Source organism: Agelaius tricolor, unplaced genomic scaffold, assembly GCF_023055355.1.
Source record: "Agelaius tricolor isolate 1412-34295 unplaced genomic scaffold, bAgeTri1.0.p SCAF_35, whole genome shotgun sequence".
Lineage (NCBI taxonomy): Eukaryota > Metazoa > Chordata > Aves > Passeriformes > Icteridae > Agelaius > Agelaius tricolor.
In genome coordinates this window covers 861,567-876,414 of record NW_027269295.1, presented here as the reverse complement: position 1 = coordinate 876,414, position 14,848 = coordinate 861,567, and the positions used below count along the sequence as shown (strand labels likewise).

At 61.7% G+C, this 14,848-nt stretch overlaps 2 protein-coding genes across 3 annotated transcripts in view; one reads left to right on the top strand and one right to left on the bottom strand.

Annotated features, from left to right (window-relative positions):
• Positions 1-885: 885 nt before the first annotated feature.
• LOC139602627 (TBC1 domain family member 24-like) lies at positions 886-4,821 on the bottom strand. Of its 2 annotated transcripts, none has more exons than XM_071452611.1 (7): positions 3,641-4,821; positions 3,138-3,335; positions 2,730-2,793; positions 2,376-2,471; positions 2,175-2,234; positions 1,964-2,129; positions 886-1,211 (listed from the first exon to the last, which is right to left on the bottom strand). In XM_071452611.1, the coding sequence occupies exons 1-7, from the start codon at positions 4,564-4,566 to the stop codon at positions 1,066-1,068; spliced, it is 1,656 nt and encodes a 551-aa protein (XP_071308712.1). In that variant the 5' UTR covers positions 4,567-4,821; the 3' UTR covers positions 886-1,065. The 2 variants fall into 2 exon arrangements, with proteins under 2 accessions (XP_071308712.1, XP_071308713.1); XM_071452612.1 differs by having other exon boundaries at positions 3,138-3,296.
• A 2,979-nt stretch (positions 4,822-7,800) lies between these two features.
• The window catches only part of STX8 (syntaxin 8), an 82,811-nt gene continuing 75,763 nt past the window's right edge, over positions 7,801-14,848 (top strand). The window contains exons 1-3 of the mRNA XM_071452647.1: positions 7,801-7,881; positions 8,486-8,585; positions 14,109-14,203. Of these exons, the coding sequence (XP_071308748.1) occupies positions 7,865-7,881; positions 8,486-8,585; positions 14,109-14,203 (212 nt within the window). The 5' untranslated portion in view covers positions 7,801-7,864. The remainder of the gene's footprint in view (positions 7,882-8,485; positions 8,586-14,108; positions 14,204-14,848) is intronic.

Sequence of the window (14,848 nt, the reverse complement as noted above, 5' to 3'; positions counted from 1 at the left end):
TCATTCCTGCTGATTCCCCTCCTGGTGGCTCTGGCCCAGACACCCCATTCCTGGTGTGCCTGGATATGCTGTGGAGGCTCAGAGCCATTCCTGCTGTGCCTGGGTACCCTGTGGAGGCTCAGAGCCATTCCTTCTGTGCCTGGATACCCTGTGGAGGCTCCCAGCCATTCCTGCTGTGCCTGGGTACCCTGTGGAGGCTCCCAGCCATTCCTGGTGTGCCTGGGTACCCTGTGGAGGCTCTGAGCCATTCCTGGTGTGCCTGGGTGCCCTGTGGAGGCCCCCAGCCATTCCTGGGGTGCCCATGCCCGGCCCCCTGGGAGCTCTGCCATTGCTGCTCCTGCTGTGCCCTCCTGCCAGTGCTGGCACAGCCCCGGGGCAGCCACAGCTCCTGCCCCGAGTGGCTGCAGGGCTGGTATGGGTGGGAGGTGACCCCATCCAGGAAAGTGTGTTTGGGGTGGGTGAGGTTCTCCTGCTGCAGCCAGAGGGTTCCCTGTGGCCTCCAACCCTCCCGTGTCTGACAGAGAACACCAAACCTTCCCATTCCACGTTAAAATGGCCCATCCTGGTGATCCCACTGGGGAATCTCCTCCATGTCCAGCCCTGCAGCCCCATGCCAGCCCTGGGCTGGGGACAGAGCAGAGGACTCAGCCCCAAACGTGGGGTCCCCCCAGAGCTGTCACTGCACCCACAAACTGTGGCAGGGCTTTGCCATCTGATCTGGTCCAGTCTGATCCAGTCTGATCTGGTCCAGTCTGATCCATTCTGCTCTGATCCGGTCTGGCTGATCCATTCTGCTCCGTTCTACTCCATTCTGCTCTGCTCCACTCCATTCTGCTCTGCTCCGTTCTGCTCCGTTCTGCTCTGTTCTGCTCCGTTCCATTCTGCTCCATTCTGCTCCGTTCTGCTCTGCTCTGCTCCGCTCTGCTCCGCTCCGTTCTGGCCGTGGAGGGGCCCGTGGGTTCCGCAGCAGCCGCCCAGGTGGCCCCAGCCCGGCCGGGGGTGCCAGCGCGGGGAGGGTCCCCGTGCCCGTGCCCGCGGGTGGCGCTCGGGGTGTCCCCAGGGCCCCTAGGCGCTTTGGAAGCCCCACACCTCCAGGAGCTGCACCTGGAAGTTCTCCCGGCAGAGCGGGGGGTTGTCGAAGGTCTCGCAGCGCTCCGTGTGTCCCCGCAGCAGGCTGGCGTCCAGGGACAGCGCTTGGCCTCCCCCTCCGCCTGCGAGGGCAGCGCGGGCTGGGCTCGGGCCGGCCCTGCCGGGCCGGGGCCACCCTCGCAGCGAGGGAAGGGCTGGGCAGGGCCGCTCCGGGCCCGGGCAGCGAACCCCGGCAGGCTCTGGGCTCTGGGGTCCCCCTGGGGCTCTCGGGAGCAGCTCCCGGGCTGGGGAAGGGGAGCTGCCCTCGCCTGCCCGGACTTTAACCCGATATCCCCAACCGGAGCTCCTGGGAGCTGATAGGGATCCCCCCTTATCGATAGGGATCCCCCTTTATTGATAGGGATCCTCCCTTACTGATAGGGATCCCCCTTTATCGATAGGGATCCCCCTTTATTGATAGGAATCCCCCCTTATCGATAGGGATCCTCCCTTACTGATAGGGATCCCCCCTCACTGATAGGGATCCTCCCCTTATCGATATCAATCCCCCCTTACTGATAGGGATCCCCCCTTATGGATATCGACCCCCCCTTATCCATATCAATCCCCCCTTACCGATATTGACGCCCCCTTACCGATACCAACCCCCCCTTACCGATATCGACCCCCCCTCACCGATACCGGCCCCCCCTCACCGATACCGATCCCCCCTTATCGATACCGACCCCCCCTTACCGATACCGACCCCCCTCACCGATACCAACCCCCCCTTACCGATATCGACCCCCCCTCACCGATACCGGCCCCCCCTCACCGATACCGATCCCCCCTTATCGATACCGACCCCCCCTTACCGATACCGACCCCCCCTTACCGATGACGATGCCGTCCCGGGAGCCGGCCATGAACATGGAGGCGGTTTTGGAGGGCAGCAGGAAGTGCCTGATGGCCAGGAACGGGGACAGGCGGCCTCTGCCCTGCGCCGAGGGCACGGCCAGGTGCTTGGGGCTGGGGCTGTCCCGGGAGGAGCCGGGCGGGGCCTCGGGAGCGGGGGAAGGCGAGCGCTGCCGGGAGCGCGGCACGGCCTTGGCCAGCTCCGGCCTCTGGATGAGCACCCACTCGTACCTCTCTGCCTCGGGGCGCACCTGGGCACGGGACACACCTGCTGAGCCTGGGGGAAGGTGCTGCTGCTGCTGCCCCGGCTCCGGGCCTGGCGCAGGGAAGGGACGGCGTGGCCTGGCAGGGCAGCAGTGAGGGGACAGAGGCAGACACAAACCGTGACTCACAGTGAACACGAAGCACTCCCCGGTCCCAAAAAAGCCCGATGTGGCTCCGCTCTTCTTCCTTTCGGCCCAGTCCGAGGAGAGAAAGGCCCCACACACCTGGGAGAGAGCACGGGGAGCTCAGGGCATGGATCAGCCTCACTCGTGGCCTCTCTCCCCTCGCCCTCTCCTCCTGGCTCCCCAGCACCCCGGCTGAGGTGTGTCCTGGTGGCCAAGGTGCAGTTTGTTCTGCCCTGGCAGCTGGGACGGACCCGGGCCGGGGCAGGACAGGGAGCACAGCCCCTGGGTGCTCCAGCAGTGCCAGGGGGGCCACCCAGCCCTGGGTCCCCTTGCCCAGCCCCGCCTGGCAACGCTCACCTCCCCCTCGGTGGTTTTGATGAGCAGCACCGTGGGTTCGTAGCCTTCACAGCACGTGTAGAACCTGCAGGCATGGACAAGGCTGGGCTGGGGGGAGCTGGAGCCCTGGGCAGGGTGTGCTGGCTGTCCCCGGCCACTCACAGTGTGCTGGCACAGGGTGGCACAGGGGACATCCCTGCCTGGCACAGCCACAGGGCTCCCTGTGCCCCGGGCGGTGCCCAGGTGCCGGTGCCCACCTGGGCCAGGCTCTGCCCTCTGCCCTCAGCCACCCTCAGGACCCCGAGCTGAGCCCAGGAGGGTCCCCAGCAGCCCCAGGGGTGCCCAGGTCACTTGTGCTGCTCCTCCCTCCAGCACCAAGCCCTGCCCAGGTTCCCCCGTGCCCCGGCCCCGGGGCAGGTGAGGCTTCACCTCTGCAGGCTGCAGCCGTCCTGGCAGGTGGAGAAGAGCAGCAGCGGGGGGAAGAGCGAGAAGCGCTCGGGGAGCCAGGACCAGACGAGGCGCATCTCCTGTGCCGTGACCGTGCTGGAGCTGAACTTCTGCATGTCCACGGCCAGGTGGAAGGACGGCCTGGGGGGGACGGACATCAGGACGGGCTGGGGCCCTGTGCTTTATGGGGCACAGCCCCTGCAGCAGGTTCTGCCCTGCCCTGAGCGCCGTGAGCTCCCTGCCAACACCCCCAGCTCTTCTGGGCCGTGTCCCCTGACAGGGTCCCCAGCTCTGGCTGTGCCGTGTCCCCTGACAGGGTCCCTGACTCTGGCTGTGCCGTGTCCCCTGACAGGGTCCTCCAGGGGCTGCGAGGGCCCAGCACAGCCACAGCTGTGGGAGGTTCCTGCAGCTCTCCCAGAGTTCTCCACAGGAGCTCCCATTTTGCCGGCTCGGCCCCAGAGCTGGGAGCGCAGAGCTCTCCTCACCTCCTCTGCACCACGGTGATGCCCCTCTCCACCAAGGCCTTCCTGTTGGCCATGTGCAGCAGCCAGATCTCCTTGCGGGAGAAGAGGCGGATGCCGAAGGCTCTCTCCAGGAGTTTGTCCACGGTGACGTGCTGGGCGATGTTCCTGACGAAAGCCTGCAGCTCGGCCTTGACGTCGGAGCCCTGCGGCCCGGCCGGGGCCGCCGAGAGCCTGAACTGCTTCAGCAGGGCCAGGGCGATGCGGTACAGGACCTTCTGGCCCTCCAGCAGGAACACGTCCAGCACGCGCACGGCGTAGGCCAAGGGCAGCCCGGGGAAGAGCCACGAGAGCCACTCCGAGTAGACCTCGAGCACGTTGTCGGCGGCGCCGGCGATGAGCTTGTGAGCCGCGGGGCAGTGCTTGCTGGCCAGGTCCCCGAAGGTCATGCAGGAGGCCTGGTGGGCCAGGAAGGACTGGTCGATGTAGGCGGCGTGGGGAGCGTTGCTGGCGATGAGGCGCGAGAGGCTCTCGAAGCACTGGGCCTCGTCCTCGCTGTAGTGCAGCAGCAGCGCCGCCAGCGCCGGCAGCAGCGGGCTGTGCGTGATGTCGGGGAACAGGGCGCCCACGCAGATGAGGATCTTCTTCAGGGCCGCGACGCCGTGCGGGCTGAGGCAGTAGGTGGGCACGGGGCAGCCCTCCAGGAACTCGGGCAGCGGGTGCGAGCTCACGCTGCGCTTCCCGAAGAGCCGGCCGGCCACGTCCCGGTACACGAGCGCGTCGGGGGTGACGAGGCGGCAGGAGACGCGCTGGATGAGGCGGGGGTAGAGCCGGGCCCGGCCCGCGTGGCTCCCGGCCCAGCAGCCTTCCCTCGCCAGCCGCTTCAGCTCCTTCGGGGGCCGGCCCAGCACGTCCCGCGGGATCCGCGCCGGCCCCTGCGCCTCCGGCATCTTGGCCCAGTCCACGAAGGGCCCGCAGCCCCGGCCCGGGGAGGTGTCGATGTCCCAGGTGTCGGCCTCGGACGTGACCACGATGGTGACCGGGGATGAGCCCAGCCCCTCTGCGGGACAAGGAGCTTTTATTGAGCGCCTCTCCCGGCCCCACCAGCGGCGTTCCACCCCGGCTCAGGGCGCTCTGAAGTCTCACAGCCGCGTCCTGCGTTTCTTTGCTCTCCCCCGCAAAGGGAAGCGTTTCAGGCTTTGCCCTCTCCCGCTCCCATCAGCTCCGGGCCCCGGAGCAGCGTGGGGCCAGGTCCCAGCTGGGTGTCAGGGCTGCTTCTCACACCGTGAGGGGCTTTTCCTCTCTCCCAAAGCTCCCGGCCCCGATCAGGGCTGCTTCTCACACCGTGAGGGGCTTTTCCCCGCTCCCAAAGCTCCCGGCCCCGATCAGGGCTGCTTCTCACACCGTGAGGGGCTTTTCCCCGCTCCCAAAGCTCCCGGCCCCGATCAGGGCTCGGGCAGCCCCCGCCCGGCGCTGGGCAGAGCAGGCTCCGAGCTCCGCCTGGACAGACGGACGGGAGCGGCATTTCCCCGGGGCTCGGGAGAGCTGAGCCGAGCCCCGCCGGGGCTGGGAGCTGTCCCTGCGTGGGTGAGCTCTGCTGGGCGCTCATCGACGGCCGGGGACACCGCAATTAGCGCACTCATTAACCCTCGGGTGTTTGCACCGTGCCTGTGCTCGGCTGCTGGGGTCAGGGATGGATTCGCACCGAGCCGAGGGGACACGGGGACAGCCCGTGGTGGCACATCGGGAGGCTCCCGGGCCGGGCCCGGCTCTGGCTCTCGCTCTCCAGCTCAGTTTGGCGCCTGCCCAAGGCCAGCGGGAGCAGCGGGTCGGGCTCAGCCTGGTTCAGGGCAGGAGCTGCTGGATCCGGAGCCGCTCGGGCCGGCTCCTGTCCCGGACACAGCCTGACCCCGGCACAGTCACGGGGGCTCCTGGCCACAGAAACCAGGCCGAGACAACACCGGGGGGCGATCAGGGGCTGCTTGCAGCCCAAATTCACCCCAAATTCCTCTCTCAGGGCGCTGCCCTGCCCGGGTACCGAGGAGCATCGGCCCGAGCCCAGCCGACCGCCGGTGCCCCGGGTGCTGAACGGAGGCTGCGGCTGTGCCCGGCCCGGGACGAGCCGGGGGCTCGGGACAGGACCCGGCTGTGCCCCAGCCCCTGCGCTCCCGCTCGGTCCCGCACTCACCCGGGCCCGGTCCCGGCACGGGCGGGTCCCGCTCGGCCCCGCACTCACCCCCCGGCCCCGGTCCCGCACTCACCCGGGCCCGGTCCCGGCACGGGCGGGTCCCGCTCGGTCCCGCACTCACCCGGCCCCGTGCCCGGCATGGGCGGGTCCCGCTCGGTCCCGCACTCACCCGGGCCCGGTCCCGGCACGGGCGGGTCCCGCTCGGTCCCGCACTCACCCGGCCCTGTGCCCGGCACGGGCGGGTCCCGCTCGGTCCCGCACTCACCCGGGCCCGGTCCCGGCTCCTCGCCCGCCGCCGGCTCGGCCATGGGGAAGGCGGCGGCCGCGCCCCCGGGGCAGCGGGGCACGCTGAGCCCCAGCTGCAGCATCTGCCAGCTCGGCCACCCCTGCCGGGTCCCCTCTGCCCCGCACCTGCCCGCGCTTTTAAGGTGCGGGCCGGCCCCGGCCCCGCCGTTTATTTGGGGTAAACACAGCGAGGGGTGGAGCGGCTCCGCGCCCGCATCGCCCCTTCCTGCCCCAGTTCCGCGCCGGGCCCGGCCGGGGGCTGTAAACACCCCGTGGGCCGAGATAGCATCAAACAGCAACACGGGCACTAAATGAAGCCTTGATTTTCCCGAGGGTAACCTTCGTGCTCCCGCTCGGGCTGCGGCTGCTGCGGCCCGGCCCTGGGGCTCCGGCGTTCCCGGTGTGCCCCCGGGAAATGCTCGGGACCGATCGGTTCCAGCCTCAGAACGCGCTGCAGAGCTGCAGAATGAGCGGGAAATGCTCGGGACCGATCGGTTCCAGCCTCAGAACGCGCTGCAGAGCTGCAGAATGAGCGCTGTGCTCACCGACAGAAGGGCTGGGCTGGAGGAAAAGCGGCCTCGAGCAGCTGGAGAGGCTCCCGGGACACCGCCCCGGTCCCACAGCGCTGCCCTCAGCTCGGGCTGCACTCAGCGGGCACTTTTATAGGCATCCTAACCTTTAAAGGATCTTTATTTGCCTTTAAAATCGGATTGTTTCTGCTGTGGTAAGAACGGGGGAGCGGAGCGGGGATCAGCCCCGGGAATGACGAGATGCGCTGGTTCTCGTTATCAATACCGTTATCAGCATTGTTGTGATTGTCCTTATCGCTGCCGTCATCGCTGCCGTTATCAGCAGGCCCAGCGGCCCCGTCACGAGGGCTATAAAGCCTCGCTGGCAGCGCCCCGAAGCTGCTCCTCAGGTTTGTGCCCGATTTGCGTCACCGATCGCATCCAAAAACACAGGGAGAGGCCAAATGCCGGCGGATCAGGGATGGGAAGGGCTTGGAGCGAGGGGCTGCGCCCACCGCAGCCAAAACAGCGACAGTGCCAGCAGCGCCAATGTCACCGGGAGCGGGGCGGGGACAGGGAGGGCAGCGATGTCACTGCGGATGGGCAGGGACAGGGTCAGAGCTGGGGGTTTGGAGAAGGGAACCGGTGCCATCGCTCAGTGTTGGGTTTATGGCAGCAGGGAGGAGAGGGGACAGCTCTGGTTCTGTGCTGTGCACATCTGCACACATCTGCACCTCGTACTGTGCACCTCTACACCCCGGACACCTGCACCTCTGCCCCTGGTACTGCAAAGCTCCGTGCCCGCCCTCTGGGCACTGAACCTCTGCCCCTCTGTCCCGTAAACCCCGAACACTGCATCTGTCCCTGATCCCCGCACATCTGTCCCTGTAAACCCCGAACATTGTATCTGTCCCTCTGTCCCGAACACCTGATCCTGCCCCTCTGCCCCAAAACACCCGATCCTTCTTCCTCTCTGCCCCCAACACCTGATGCTGCCCCTCTTTCCCCAACACCCGTGTCTCCCCTCTGCCCCCTGCCCCGCACAGCAGAGCCCCTAGGGCCGGCTGCGCTCCCCCGGCCCGTACCCCGGTACCCCTCTCCATCTCTATCTCTCCATCTCTCCCCTCTCTCCCCTCCATCTCTCCCCTCTCTCCTCTTTCCCCGTTCCCTCTCCCATTTCCCTTTCCGCTCCGTCCCCTCCCGGCGCCTGCGCGCGGCGCGTCCGGGCGGATCCGGCGGAAGCGCCGCGAAGGTTCCGGGGCCGCGATGGCTCCGGACCCCTGGTGAGCGCCGGGCCGGGCCGGGCCGGGGGTGCGGGTCGGGACCGGGTCAGCCCCGGGCCGGGACCGCGGAGCCTGCGGAGCCTGCGGGGCCCGGCACGGGCGGGAGCGGGGCCGGGCGGGCCGGGCTGTGCGGGGTGTGCCTTCCCAAAGCCGGTGTGCGTGTGTCTGTTCGGGGTGCTGTGTGTTCGGGGTGCTGTGTGTTCGGGGTGCTGTGTGTTCGGGGTGCTGTGTGTTTGGGGTGCTGTGTGTTCGGGGTGCTGTGTGTTCGGGGTGCTGTGTGTTTGGGGGTGCTGTGTGTTCAGGGGTGCTGTGTGTTTGGGGGTGCTGTGCCTTTCCTTCCAGGGTCCTTTCCCAAAACCCGTCCCAGGCTTTTTGGCTGTGTGTTTTGGGGCTATTGTGCCTTTCCCTCCCGAGGCTTACACCGCCGGGTCCCATCGGATCCTATCGGATCCCATCCCACCCCATCACCATCACCATCCCATCCCATCGGATTCCATCCCATCCCATCCCATCCCATCCCATCCCATCCCATCCCATCCCATCCCATCCCATCCCATCCCATCCCATCCCTCGGCCCCGGGCTCAGCCGCTGGGGTCCCCGCAGGCTCCCGCTGCTCGCCGCCGCCCGCCAGCTCGCCCAGGACATCGCCGAGAAGCTGCAGGAGCGGAGCCGCTGCCAGCGGAGCGGGGAGAGCTCGGCCAAGGTGCCCGGCAGGGACGGGCGAGGCGGGGCTGGGGCCGGTGCGGTGTGCCGGGAGGGCGGGATTGCCGGGATATGGGGCGGCATTGCCGGGATATGGGGCGGCATTGCCGGGATATGGGGCGGCATTGCCGGGATATGGGGCGGAATTGCCGGGATATGGGGCGGCATTGCCGGGATATGGGGCGGAATTGCCGGGATATGGGGCCGGATTCCGGGGTGCGGGGTGGAATGCCCGGGATGCGGGGCGGGATTCCCGGGGAACGGGGAGGAATTCCCGGTATAGGATGCGGAATTGCCGGGATGCGGGGCAGAGGTCGGAGCGGGCCGGGGCTGGGGCTGTGTCGCTGCCGGCACCCGCAGGGGAAGGCTGTGTTCCAGCGCCGCTGTCTGTCCCTTTAGGGGCCTGTAAGGGGAACGAGAAGGGAGTTTAGGGATGAACAGCGGCTCCCCGGTGGTTTGGGGTCAGCCCCGGTGAATCTGTGCGTGCAGCAGCGCTGGTTCAGGGAGGAGCCGTGGCCGTGCTGGGCACGCCCCGCTGCCTGCTCCGGGCTGTTCCCGAGGGATGGAGCTGGTCCAGAGAGTCAGGGATGCTGGGATGGAGCTGGTCCAGAGAGTCAGGGGTGCTGGGGTGGAGCTGGTCCAGAGAGTCAGGGATGCTGGGATGGAGCTGGTCCAGAGAGTCAGGGGTGCTGGGGTGGAGCTGGTCCAGAGAGTCAGGGATGCTGGGATGGAGCTGGTCCAGAGAGTCAGGGGTGCTGGGGTGGAGCTGGTCCAGAGGCTGGGATTCTCAGGGATGCTGGGGTGGAGCTGTCCCAGGGGCTCAGGGATGCTGGGATGGAGCTGTCCCAGAGGTTGGGATTCTCAGGGATGCTGGGATGGAGCTGTCCCAGAGGCTGGCATTCTCAGGGATGCTGGGATGGAGCTGTCCCAGAGGCTCAGGGATGCTGGGATGGAGCTGTCCCAGAGGCTGGCATTCTCAGGGATGCTGGGGTGGAGCTGTCCCAGAGGCTGGCATTCTCAGGGATGCTGGGATGGAGCTGTCCCAGGGACTCAGGGATGCTGGGATGGAGCTGTCCCAGAGGCTGGCATTCTCAGGGATGCTGGGATGGAGCTGTCCCAGGGACTCAGGGATGCTGGGATGGAGCTGTCCCAGAGGCTGGCATTCTCAGGGATGCTGGGATGGAGCTGTCCCAGAGGCTGGCATTCTCAGGGATGCTGGGATGGAGCTGTCCCAGAGGCTGGCATTCTCAGGGGTGCTGGGATGAAGCTGTCCCAGAGGCTGGCATTCTCAGGGATGCTGGGATGGAGCTGTCCCAGAGGCTCAGGGATGCTGGGATGGAGCTGTCCCAGAGGCTGGCATTCTCAGGGATGCTGGGATGGAGCTGTCCCAGAGGCTGGCATTCTCAGGGATGCTCAGCAGATGCTCTGTTCCCTCTCTCTCTGAACAGGGATGTTCCTCACCCAGGGCTGGCTCCTATCTTTTGCAGTGGCTGCAGATCAGAGGGAGTATCAATCTTGCAGCCTTGTTTTAGCTGCATTTCTATCAAAATACAAGCCCAGAGTTAAACAGGAACAAGAAGCAGCAGTTGGAGCTCACCCAGGAATGTTGTGTTCTCCACGTTTTTCCACTTTCTGTGAAATAAAGAAACAGAAAGAAGAAATAAGAAAGAATAAATAAGTGAGAAATAAAATAAGGTTTTCAGGAGGCTGCTTTCCCTGTGGCTCCAAGCCTTGTCCCTTCCTTCAGGAGCAGCTTTGAGTCATTACCTGCTCCCTTGGCTGTGTTCAGATGAAAATTGCTGTAAGCCCTGAGTTGGTCATTTATAACAATTGGCATAATTAAAGCCCCAGTGCTTTTTCTCCCCCTCTCTGTATCAGGGCTGTAATGCAGTGCCTGATCACTGGGTCTGCTGGGCCACTCACTTTGATGAGAGCTCTTCAAATCAAATGCCATTTTTGAAATGTTTCCTTGGAAGAAGTTCTGAGGAAGGGTGTGTAGGCTGTGCACAATAATCAGTGCTGCTGAATGGCAGCCTCACTTCAGCAGGAGTTGAGAAGGGGTCTCAGAAACCCCAAATAAGTGGGATTTGAGCAGTATTTTCTCTGCCTTTGGAGAGTTTGGAGGTGCAGATTAAATTCCTGCTTTCAGCATGGTGAAGTATCAGAATTGCACAGATACACCTCAACAACAGCAGACCAATAAAAAGGTTGCTGCTCAATGTGTCTGTATTTATAGAGGGCAAAGTTCTCTCCTGCCATCAGGGCCACCCTGAGGAGCCCAAAGCCCAGGGGAACGTGGGGCTGGTGCTGTTTGGAGCCTTTGTGGGGCTGGAACTCTCCGGGCTTGTGTTTTATGGAAACATTGCAGGGGTGGCTGACTTCTCCATAAAATCATTTGTCCCGTGCCCTGTGTTTTCCAGCTTCCTTTAATCCATTAACAGGTAAAGGGGAATATTTGGCAGCGTTTGATTCTACTCTAAACAAGGTTCCCACAAGGAGAGAGGTGTTTCCATAACAGAAATGCCTGTTGAGAAACCCACGGCTGAGCAGTCGCGTGTCCTGTGCCCCCTGAGTGCTGAAATGCAGGGAAATGTCTTTGTACAGCACTGGCCTTTTAGGGAGAATGTAAACAGGGGTTTATTTTTGTAGTACTTTGCAATTAGCACAGCTGACAAACTTCTTGCTTGTTGCTGAGCCAAAAATAGAGCACAAAATCTAAAATGGAAAAATAAACTGTGAGGAAGGATTTTAATCCAGCACTTACCTGTGAACTCTGCTCTGTTCAGCTGATCATAAAACTTCCACTGGTTTATTTGTTTCTACTTTTCTTCTACCTTAGTTTTGTGTACAGGAGAGGAAATCTTTTGTTCTCTCAATGCAGTTCCTGGCCAGGCTGCTGCATTTACTGACTTTTTTGGCCATGTCACCTTTGTGCTCTGTTGCTGTTCTGGGTCAGTCAAATGCAACATTCTGCACCTGGAGCTGAGAACAAACCAAATTAATTACCTTTAATTACCTGACTGCAGAGCTGGAGGCCCCACAGAGGCTTCAGCATTCCCCAGATCTCTGATCCCCTGTGCTGGTTTGGGTCTGGTGCTGTGGGGGTGTTGGGTGCTTTGGTCCAGAGGTGCATTTTGGCTGCCCCAGCCTGGCTGCATCTGCTCTCTGCTGTGTCTGGTGGTGTTTGAGGGCAAGCCCCAGCCAGTCAGGCAGGTTCCATCTCCTGAGGCTCTCCTGCTCCATCCCAGGCAGGTTCCATCTCCTGAGGCTCTCCTGCTCCATCCCAGGCAGGTTCCATCTCCTGAGGCTCTCCTGCTCCATCACTGACAGGTTCAGTGTCTCAGGCTCTCCTGCTCCATCCCAGGCAGGTTCCATCTCCTGAGGCTCTCCTGCTCCATCCCTGGCAGGTTCCATCTCCTGAGGCTCTCCTGCTCCATCCCAGGCAGGTTCAGTGTCTCAGGCTCTCCTGCTCCATCCCTGACAGGTTCAGTGCCTCAGGCTCTCCTGCTCCATCCCAGGCAGGTTCAGTCTCTCAGGCTCTCCTGCTCCGTCCCTGACAGTTCAGTCTCTCAGGCTCTCCTGCTCCATCACTGACAGGTTCAGTGTCTCAGGCTCTCCTGCTCCATCCCAGGCAGGTTCCATCTCCTGAGGCTCTCCTGCTCCATCCCTGGCAGGTTCCATCTCCTGAGGCTCTCCTGCTCCATCCCAGGCAGGTTCAATCTCTCAGGCTCTCCTGCTCCATCCCTGACAGGTTCAGTCTCTCAGGCTCTCCTGCTCCATCCCAGACAGGTTCAATCTCTCAGGCTCTCCTGCTCCATCCCTGACAGGTTCAGTGTCTCAGGCTCTCCTGCTCCATCCCAGGCAGGTTCAATCTCTCAGGCTCTCCTGCTCCATCCCTGACAGGTTCAGTCTCTCAGGCTCTCCTGCTCCATCCCAGACAGGTTCAATCTCTCAGGCTCTCCTGCTCCATCCCTGACAGGTTCAGTCTCTCAGGCTCTCCTGCTCCATCCCTGAGCACTCAGGCAGGGTCTGGCAGCCCTGCCCTGCTGCTGCTGGCTCTGGAGCTCCAGGAGGGCAGGGCTGAGAGTGAGAGCAGATTTTCCTCTCTGGTCCCAGTTCCCTATGCAGAAGCTGGGGTTGCTGCCCCTTGTCAGCCACAGGTTGTAAACAAGAGGCACAGCAAGTCTTAATTAGGACGACTTGCATTGTTAATTGCAGTTTGAGTGGTTTTTTTCTGCATAACTGGAATGAAAAGAAATAGCATCCTAGGAGGACAAATTCAGGATAATGTGAGTTTGAGTTGGGAAGGGGTGGGGGGAAAGCAGGAGGGCTCCTGCCAGCCTGGGGTTTGCTTGTAGCAGGCAAGAATGGCTGAATTTTACTGAGAGCAGACACATCTGGGGCTTGGGCTGCTCAGTGGTGAGAGAGGACTGGGGAGCTGGGTGCTGCTGAGAAGGGAAATGGAACAATCTGGGTTTCTTTGGGGTCTTGGGTTTCAAGTCTGGAGGAGTTCAGTGCAGGGAATGTGAGAACCTGTAGCAGCCTCCTCTCTGATCCTGGTAGCTGGGGAAGAAACCCAGTGGCAAAAGAAGCTGGTGCCTGTACTTTTACTGAAGATCAGAGGAAAGAGCTGGAAATTTATCTGGAAAATATTAAAATGTGCTGAAATGTTTTGCCCATATAAAGAAGTGTGTTTGTAAAGACTTGAAAGACAGCTTTCCATATTCATCAGCATTAATGCCTCAGCGTTGTGTTTGTGAAACTGTTCCATTGTTTTGCAAGCAGTGACTCCTGGCTCTGAACAGGCTCTCTGGGCTTGCAGTGGAGCCCTTCACACCTGTGCACTAAAAGTTAAATATTTATGTCACATCCCAGGACATTGCTCTGGCTGCCCTGGAGGACTCGAGACCCTCACGGGGGCTCAGAGACCTTGGCACAGAGTCAGAAACACCTGTGGGTTTGATTGTAACCCATGGAAACAATTCCCAACTTTGTGTGAAGAGTTACAAGCCACAAGAGTTTGAGCAGAGTGATAGTGAATTTGTCAGAGGGTGAAAAAGTGGAATTTTGGGGGTTCAGGAGGCAAGATGGAGGAATCTGGGAGTGTCCTGTCCTTCTTTTTGTCCTCCATCTTCTGCTGTGATGGTGACACTTCAGGATTGGTTTAGGGTAGAGACAGACTGTCTAACATGGGTGATAGGTATTGGGAAATTATTGTAAATAAAGCACAGGTAGTTCTTAGTACAAAAAGCCAACACCACCCCAAGGGTGGTCAGTGTGCCACAACCCAACCTGCTGGACAGACCTCAGCAGGTCAGAGAAAGAATGGAATAGATCAGAGAAAATAAACAACCTTGAAAAACAGAACCGATAAATCTCGACTCCTTCTTCTGTCACGGGGCTGGGAAAAAAAACCTTTTTAATACCTTGGGAGCCATTTCAGCAACAAACCCAAGCTATATCTACATGAGATGTGGTGCAGATCTGCCAGAGCAGGCCAGTGACAATGTCTGTGTTCCCCCAGGTCAACGTGGCCATCAGGTCCTCACTGCAGAGCCTCAGGGAGAAGATCGAGCAGCTGAGGGAGCAGCTGCTGCGGGCGGTGTCCACTCGGCAGATGCATCTGTGCCAGCAGCTGCCCACGGGCTGGGGCACCTGCGGAGTGCAGAGTGGGAAAATGTGCTGGGCAAAGTGGGAAAATGTGCTCTGCAAAGTGGGAAAATGTGGTGTGCAAAGTGGGAAAATGTGCTGTGCAAAGTGGGAAAATGTGGTGTGCAAAGTGGGAAAATGTGCTGTGCAAAGTGGGAAAACGTGGTGTGCAAAATGGGAAAATGTGGTGTGCAAAGTGGGAAAATGTGCTGTGCAAAGTGGGAAAATGTGGTGTGCAAAATGTGTGCAGAGTGTGCTGTGCAAAATGGGAAAATGTGGTGCGCAAAGTGGGAAAATGTGCTGTGCAAAGTGGGAAAATGTGCTGGGCAAAGTGGGAAAATGTGGTGTGCAAAGTGGGAAAATGTGCTGTGCAAAGTGGAAAAATGTGCTGGGCAAAGTGTGAAAATGTGGTGTGCAAAATGGGAAAATGTGCTGTGCAAAGTGTGTGCAGAGTGTGCTGTGCAAAGTGTGGTGTGCAGAACGTGCTGTGCAGAGTGTGTGTGCAGGATGTGCTGTGCAGAATGTGCAGTGCAGAATGTGATGTGCAAAATGTGTGCAGAGTGTGTGTGCAGGATGTGCTGTGCAGAATGTGATGTGCAAAATGTGTGCAGAGTG